Raw genomic sequence first — 9,004 nt, 5'->3', positions numbered from 1 at the left:
AAACTTAATGCATTCAGGCGCACTTGAACGCCATCCTGTCATATCCAAAGCAAACCACAGGGCGGAGACTTTACACCAGCTATGCTCTGTGCGTCCCTCCCATAGAGGCGGAGCATTGGATGCACCGAGAAAATGTCAACAACATGCCGGAGACTTCCAGAGAAACAGAAACTGACGAGGGCAGGAGGGACAGACAGCAAGGACACCAGTCGTCTCCTAACATCGTGTCCTTAATATCTCAGATCGCAGATGATAATTTAACTCTTGTGCGGGTAGGAGTCTGCTTTGTGTAGCCTGCAGTTTGTCTGCTGATGCACCGGCATGAAGGTGCAATATGGTCACCTCATTGCCACTGTGTACCTGAGCCAGCTGCATCTACTCTTTAAGTGGACTGTAATGGTAAAACAGGGGAGTGCATTAAAAACAAATCAGAAATGTGGACTGTTAAACTAGTCCTCTTTACCATATGGTGTCACCAATGACCAGCTGCATTGTCAGGCAGCACCAGAAGTCCCCAGTGGGTTTTTGATGCCCCCCTGTCACTATTATCTCTGTCAGAGTCTTTCTCATTGTCATTGTGCAGCACATGTTCAGCTGGTTTGATGGTATCACTGTCATCTTAACAACCCTAAACCCGTCACTTCTCTCTTGTCTCTCACACAGAACATAAGCACCGGACTGGCGGTTGCTGGTGTGATTATAATAGCAAGGAGTATCAAACTGGTAAGAGAATATAAGCACACACTGGGGCCAAGGGAACCTCAAATCACACTCAACTAACAGTTTCATTTTGGTTTAATGCATTCAAACAATGATACCCGCCCTACTTTGTTTCAGTTTCAATTTTGACACACAGTTAAGTTCAACTGTAGACTAACACAGGGGTGTCAAACGCCCGGGAGCCAGAACTGGCCCATAAAGGGTCCAGTTAGGCCTACTGGATGACTTTGCACACCTAATAATGATGCACTTGTGAAGGCTAAAGGGGGATTTACCGGCCTATGCCGTTGTGAGCGTTTATACTCGTGCGGTGGTGTGTCTGAGTCACTCTGCAGTCACACTTCCAAAACATGAGTCGGTGGTGGGGTTTCTGTGAAGTGCTGTAAAGTTTGGTTGATTCAAAACACATATTAAACACACATTAAACATGGCTTAATAGAGACAACACACGTACGCAAATTGGCTTCACTATAACTTACAGCGTTCGCAGACAAAGCACTTGTCTTTTGCTGGACACATTTTTCCCACAAACACAACATGCTAACGTTATTAGCACAAGCCTATGGCATTTTACATTATATAATTTAGCGTAGTATCGAGCAAACTTTTCCTCTTTTTATATAAAGCCAGGGACAACAGCAACATTTAACAAAAGTAACGTTGCAAAATTTGTCTCCATAACAACTCACAAGGTTCATCGACAAAACAACTGTCTTAACTAAACATGTTTACCAAACAAATATAACAAGCTAACGTTATTAACACAAACCTGTGGAATTTTTACATTATATAAATTAGCGTAGCAGCGAGCGAACTTTTCCTCTTTTTGTATGAAGCCAGGGACAACAGCAACATTTAACAAAAGTAACGTTACAAAATTTGTCTCCATTACAACTCACAAGGTTCACCGACAAAACAACTGTCTTATACTAAACACGTTATCCAAATAAATATAACATGCTAATGTTATTAGCACAAACCTATGGAATTTTTACATTATATAAATTAGCCTAACGGCTAGCGAACTTTTCCTCCACTCACATGAAGCCAGGGACAACAGCAACATTTAACAAAGGTCACGTTATAAAATTCGGCTTCATTACAACTCACAAGGTTCATCGACAAAACAACTGTCTTATACTAAACATGTTTGCCAAACAAATATAACATTCTAACGTTATTAGCACAAGCCTATTGCATTTTACATTATATAAATTAGCATAGCAGCAAGCAAACTTTTCCTCTCTTTATATAAAGCCGGGACAACAGTGACATTTAACAAAAGTAACGTTACAAAATTTGTCTCCATTACAGCTCACAATGGTTCATCGACAAAACAACTGTCTTAACTAAACACGTTTACCAAACAAATATAACATGCTAATGTTATTAGCACAAACCTATGGAATTTTTACATTGTATAAATTAGCCTCACGTCCAGCAAACTTTCCCTCCACTCACATGGAGCCAGAGACAACAGCAACATTTAACAAAGGTAACGTTACAAAATTAAGCTTCATTACAACTCACAAGGTTCACCGACAAAACAACTGTCTTATACAAAACACGTTATCCAAATAAAAGTATAACATGCTAACATTATAAGCACAAGGCTATAGCATTTTACATTGTATAAATTAGCCTAGCAATGATTGGAGATTTCCTCTGCTTATATGAAGCTAGGATAAATCCCTAAGTATAAATCACACACAATTTTTAAAATGCTGTTTTTGTGGAGGCTTTATTGTCTTCACAATTTCTTGTTTAATTATCTGTGAAATTAAAGTAAATAAAAGCTTTGTTTCCACTGAGGGGAAATGGTTTTAAATAGACAGGAGGTCTGCGTCACCACAGTGGGTAACTTTACATTTCTGGGGACGTGCACATAAGGCTACAGCATAGGGTACGGTATAGGCTCTACATCGAAGCAGAGCCTACACCATAGTCACAGTGTCGATTCAATGCAGAAGTATAAATTCTGCATAAGAGGTGTCAGGTTTTAGGAGCAAGTTAAACAGTGAGTAGCTTCCTTCATGTACATGCTGCTACAGAGCCTTTTCCACCCTGCCCAGACTACAACTCTCTGAAAGAGCAATGCATACTTACTGTGGTCATATTTAAAGATAATGAACATTGTGCAAAATATTGTCAATCAGCAGCTTCAGTTCAAAAGAATCTGTATCAGACTTCCATCTTAAAACAAGACTGGTGGAACCCCATTGCTAAGACACTGCCAAAACTTTTGATTTGTAAATGGTTTGTAAGGCAGGAGAAGACTTAACCTGCTTACTCAATAGCTTCCTCTTTAGTTTGGTGTGGTGATGTCAGGGTTACTGCACAGGAGTGAAAATGAAAAATACACATGTAATAACAGTGAGTAGTAGACTGACAGAATGTGGAAAAAACATTAAAATGTACCTCATTTAACTAAAAAAATGTACATTTTGGAGGTGGATATTTTTTATAGGATATTATGCAATGGTTTTACTGGTCCAACTGCGATGAAATCAGACTGTGTGTGGTCCATGAACTCAAATGACACCCCTGGACTAACAGCTTCTGTTGGCATTGCATCTTATTATATTGGATTAGTAGGTTGTTAATGAAATGCATTTTCTAACATCTTACCCAAATGAGTCATTTAACGTGGCCACTCAGCTGTCTCATTCCACCTCTTCAGATCACCAGGTTTCAAGCTGCATCTGAGATCCCTGCTCGTTTTATTGAGAGGAACGTCAGCCTCCGCGGGAAAGTTCATTCAATCACAGACAGAGGAATTGAAGTGGAGCATGTCCCGATTTATCTGCCAGTGCTCACTCCGCTACTTTTGAAACACAAAGGTAATGTGGGGTATCCTTTGAGTGAAATCACGAGGGTACACACACACACACACACACACACACACACACACACACACACACACACACGCATTAGACAGCTTGTACGCCTCCTTACATAATGATAACCCATTACAATTCTGAAAATTTTGAAGGGTTCAATCAGCACATCAAATTTTGTCTTATTAGTTCAACAGCATGACAGTTTATAGCAGGTGAACCCCAAAAATGTCACTGTGACATTTTTACTGTGTAAATGTCAAACACTGTTGTACTTTATTTTCTTTCCATGAGTGAGAGTGACAGGTAAGCTTGTTAGCTTTGTTATTAAATCACTGTATTCTACGAGCAATAGAATCAAGCAGCTTGTGCTTTATATATAGAGTGCTCCATCAGCAACTTCAGTGTGAAGGACTCACATGAACAGATTGGCTCTTGTTGAGCTATTTCAAATATTACCTTTGTCCTACTTGACCTCCCACGCTTTAAAGCTGGTTAGACCCATTGTTTGGGCCCGTGGGTGTTACACAAAGATAATGTACTGGTGTGTATTTCATAGATGTGGTTGGGCTGCGTTTGCTATTTTTCATATAAAAGCTCAGTCACTCACAGTTAGGGCTCGACAATAAATCTCAATACCTCAAAATCGGTAATCGGAATGTGTATCAATGAGTATTGTAAATGTCTTTATCATGGAAGCTAATTTGTAGTCTGTGTAATAAGTTTGGTAGCCAATAACAGACTGTCTTTTGTAGGGGGTGTCATTGTTTTGCAAGTCACAAGTAAGTCTCAAGTGTTTGCACTCAGGTCACAAGTCAAGCTCCAAGACGAGACTGAAAAGTCCCAAGTCCTTAACTTTGCGTTTTGAGTCCGAAACAAGTCATTATGTGCTCGTCACCAAAGTTAACGCCATTTCAAGAACAGAGTAATATATTACACTTACAAAATTTATGAATGCTTTTAAAAATCTATATTAATTAAAACAAGTTTGTTTGGAAGTTTTTCTTTCTCCATTTGTTTTTTGAAATTTTTACTTAGTGTTAAATTTTTTCAGATAACAGAACATTAACTGACGTAGGACCTCTTAAAAATATATATTTTTAAAAACAACCAAAATAGAACAAAGCAAAGCAAAACAATACGAGGTAAACAATATACTTATCGATAATATAATGAACAAAAATAAATAATTTAAGTTGCGTCTCCATTTATAAGTTGCTGCAATTGCGTTTTTGTTGACAGCATAGTTTTTGTATGCAAACAAAATTACCTTTGGTGTCATTTTTTCCAACTGTTGTAAGAAGCGTAACCTTAGTTTTCCAGTGGTTCTCTCCTGCAACTTGACAGGATGCTATTGGATTGGTTTAAACAGAATGGATTTGAGCAATTAAGTGACAACTTGCTGGGATTGAAAAGTATTAATGTTAGTTCAGTCAGGAGATGATGGGAAATTAAGGCTGGAGTCTAAATTATGTTCCGAGTCATTGGTGTTACATTCGAACACAAGTTGGAAGTCTTTTTTGATTTTGTCAAGTCAAGTCTAAAGTCATCAAATTTGTGACTTGAGTCTGAATTGGACTCCAGTCCAAACCTCTGCTGCTTACTGTTGGCAAAGTACAGCTGCTTGTGTTAAGTCAGTACTGCAAAAATCAAAAAGATAATCATTTTGAAATCAGCAACAAAACTCAGGTATCAGCGTTAGTATAAAGTATCAAACAGAACCAGCCCTAATGATAATCAGTATAATCAGTATCTTAATCAGTATATGTGCTTTTTACACTACGAGTCACATGCACCCATTCACACACACATTCACACACTGGTGGCCGAGGCTACCATACAGGGTGCCACCTGCTACTCAGTTTTAACACACTCACACACTGATGTAACAGCCATCTGGAGCAATTTGGGGTTCAGTATTTTGCTCAAGGATACTTTGACATGCGGACTGGAGGAACCGGGGATAATCTTCCTGTTAGTGGACGACCTGCTCTGCCTCTGAGCCACAGCCGAGTGTGTACACAGAGTGTGCATAACTACACTCTGGCCACTCAACCTATGCAATTAAACCTATCTATTGTAACACATATGGTAAATGGCTCTTTTATGTCCTCTCTAGGTGTGTGCACGTCCCCGATGCTGGTGCATCTTGCAGGAGTGGAGCTGACTCCAGAGGGCAGGGTATGGCTGCAGAAGAATCTGGCTCCCTCCCAAACAGTCTGGCTAAAACTAATCAGCCGAGATAAGGACGTGCTACACTGTTTGGTGTCTCAAAGCAGGGTGAGGCGTGTATTAATGAGTCTCTCAGTCAGTGGCAGAAAAAAAATGATTTTATTAGTACTGCCTTGTTTATTGTATATTTTAAGGAAAGCTTCACCCACAGAATGACCATTTTCATATCAATTAGTCATGCAAGTCTTCTTTACAAATTCAAGGTGACATGGCAAGACTAAATTATGTACAAAAGTTTTTGCGTAGAGTATTTCTTTACTGTCAGGGCGGCACGGTGGTGTGGTGATTAACACTCTCGCCTCACAGCAAGAGGGTTGCCGGTTCAATCCCGGGCGTGGGAGCCCTTCTGTGTGGAGTTTGCATGTTCTCCCCGTGTCAGCGTGGGTTCTCTCCGGGCACTCCGGCTTCCTCCCACAGTCCAAAGACATGCAGATTGGGGACTAGGTTAATTGGTGACTCTAAATTGTCCGTAGGTGTGAATGTGAGTGTGAATGGTTGTTTGTCTCTATGTGTCAGCCCTGCGATAGTCTGGCGACCTGTCCAGGGTGTACCCTGCCTCTCGCCCGATGTAGCTGGGATAGGCTCCAGCCCCCCTGCGACCCTCAAGAGGATGAAGCGGTTAGAAGATGAATGAATGAATGAATGAATGAATTTCTTTACTGTCAGACTGATAGCTCATATCCCAAGAAGTAATTTCCTCATCTCTCCAGCAGGGGTCGATGTGGAGCTACTGTATGAATGAAGAGGTCCTCAGGCAGGGTCTGGCTCGCACTGCCCCTGTGGTGGGGATACAGCCGGACTCTCGCCTCTACTGGCGTCTCCACAAACAGCTGCACAGGGCAGAGGTCAAAGCTGAGAAGAGGGGGCGGGGACTGTGGAAGCAAGACAGCCTATGGGAGAGGGCCTCCAGGGCTGTCAGGGACAGCGCTTTGTTCAGACTGATGAGGAAGATCTTTAAGAGGACTTGATGCACTAACATGACAGCATATTTGCCTATGGATACAGTGATACATCTAAAAGTTATTTAAAAGTCTCACTACAGGCTACAAAAAGTGCCGTCCGTCAATGATCATCCATGTGTGCCACATTGTCAAAAACTGTTATTGATTATTGATATATTACAAAACAAAAACTGTATTTTTTGTGTTACATTCCCCATTACACCTGTTACAAAGGTTTGTGGTTTGTTTTTGGCTGTATGTCACAGTCTCTAGAAGTTTAAAATGATTAAAAACCTCTATGATACAAATCCCTTGGCTTTCACTTACCCCATTAGACTACAAGCACACACTCTTCCTTTGGTGTTTGTGTGTGTGTGTGTGTGTGTGTGTGTGTGTGTGTGTGTGTGGGACACCCCACTAATCACAAAAGGGGGGCGGAGTATGTTAATGGTGTTTAAAATGGAAAGGGGGGTCCACTTGTCCCTCTCGCTGTTGCTATAGAAACACCAAATGTGAAATACAAAGCCAGGCAAAGGCTAAACTCTATATTGGCCGCCCTCAAACCCCATGGGAGCCTTACATGCAGTGTGTATGTGTGGGGGTCTTTAAGTACCTACAAAGAGGGCCCTTTTAGGCGTAACGTGACCAAGACATTTGAGTACTGAAGCACTGACATAGAACAGAAAGAGATCAAGCCTGTAACCTGCCCTTAATTTCAGGTAATATGAAAAACACACACCAGATGAATACATTATGATTTCTATCTGTTCATGTTGGATGCAAATAATCCTGAAGCATAAACCACAAAGCAAATTTCCTGTGTGTCCATGATTACGCTCATGTGATTGTCATTATTGTTTGCAGTACAAAGTCCACTGCCAAAATTACACCCTGTGCTTCCTTGTGCTGTGGTTGTTATCCATGTTATATCCATGCACATAAGAGGAGCAGGAGTGGAGCCTGCAGATGAAGCTAGACTGTGATGTGTGTCCTGTGGGGTGCAGGGTGAGGGGGTCTCGGTGCAGTGAGAGGTAGCGGTGGAGCAGTCAATCCAATGGGCTCAAGGAGATTAGTGCAAAGGGGAGGAGGGTTGCATGGGTAGAAGGGGATTTTGGGTCCGAACACAAAGGCTGCAGAGGAGGAGTCAAGGGAAAGGGAGTGAAGGAAAGGGGGGGAGGCGGTCGATGAATCAGCTCCCTTTTGTTGTGCAAATGTTACTAGCGACTGTTACGGCCGGAGAGGCTCGTGATTGGTGGGCCGGTTTAAATTGTAAGGTGCATTTCAGGCTGATGGCTGTTGCTGCCAGACTTTGAACTGTCACTGAGGGAGGAGTGGGAGGGAAACCACGGCTCAGACAGACAACAGGGGGAGAGCAAAGCAGAGTGAAGTTACTGAAGCTGGCGATCACAGAGAATTAGTCACGTCCATTGAAGAGGTTAAAAGTCTAAGATGGGGTTGTAATATTTAGTTTGGCTTCATCTTATCTTAGATTATGATTTAATATTTGTGCAAGTAGGAATTTCTCTGGTGCAATTAATGATAATTAATGATCAACACAGGCTGCATGCTCACCTGCCATACTGCATAATACATCACTCACCAGTTGTTCAGATTTAATGTGCAAGTAGCCTAGTTATATAATGATTCAAAGGAGCAAAAAGATCATTTGAAAAGTTAGAAATTTGTTGAAACTTTTAAGGAGGATATAGGACCACTTGCTTCTTCTCATTTCGCTACTTTGCAAAATGATTACTGCTGAAAGTACAGGATGGTAGGACAGTAAAATTCACAGTTCATCCAATTAAAACAAGGCAGTGATTCTAATATATATGTGGGGTGGGGGGGTTAGGGTTAGGTTACTATTTAAATATACCAACAGGCAACCACATGCCACTGCCCAAAATAATCATTAAATGTGATCATAATTATAAATAAAACTTAACAAGTTGTCACATATCGCTGCTTTGTCAGTGGCCTTTCACGTCTACGCGTTACGTGCTATGTATCCATCTGCATCTGCTGTTGACATACCAGGACGCCGCTACTAATGCCGTGACATCAACGAAAGCATGGATAGATTTAAGCAACGAAAGCACGTAGTTATGTTTAAATAAAAACATCATGGTTTGGCTCCTCATTCATACAGGAAGTGAACACTTGGCCCCATGGTTTGTTGGATCCACCCACCCTATAGGGACTTTTCAGCTCCTTATATCATATCGTTACCAACAGCATTTTAACCTGATGCCATCCAGCTGCGCATCATCCTGCCGT

General features: G+C 41.3%; 1 protein-coding gene across 2 annotated transcripts; it reads left to right on the top strand.

Moving 5' to 3' along the window:
- The first annotated feature begins 102 nt into the window (after positions 1-102).
- c18h3orf33 (c18h3orf33 homolog (H. sapiens)) lies at positions 103-7,029 on the top strand. 2 transcript variants are annotated; one of them, XM_049577514.1, is made up of 5 exons: positions 103-272; positions 664-723; positions 3,401-3,560; positions 5,677-5,837; positions 6,503-7,029. In XM_049577514.1, the coding sequence occupies exons 1-5, from the start codon at positions 120-122 to the stop codon at positions 6,755-6,757; spliced, it is 789 nt and encodes a 262-aa protein (XP_049433471.1). In that variant the 5' UTR covers positions 103-119; the 3' UTR covers positions 6,758-7,029. The 2 variants fall into 2 exon arrangements, with proteins under 2 accessions (XP_049433471.1, XP_049433470.1); XM_049577513.1 differs by having other exon boundaries at positions 6,500-7,029.
- The last annotated feature ends 1,975 nt before the right edge of the window (positions 7,030-9,004 follow it).

Source organism: Epinephelus fuscoguttatus, linkage group LG5 (genome assembly GCF_011397635.1).
Source record: "Epinephelus fuscoguttatus linkage group LG5, E.fuscoguttatus.final_Chr_v1".
NCBI classification, from domain to species: domain Eukaryota; kingdom Metazoa; phylum Chordata; class Actinopteri; order Perciformes; family Serranidae; genus Epinephelus; species Epinephelus fuscoguttatus.
Note: the sequence above shows the minus strand (reverse complement) of the source record. Positions and strands in the feature narration are given on the sequence as shown.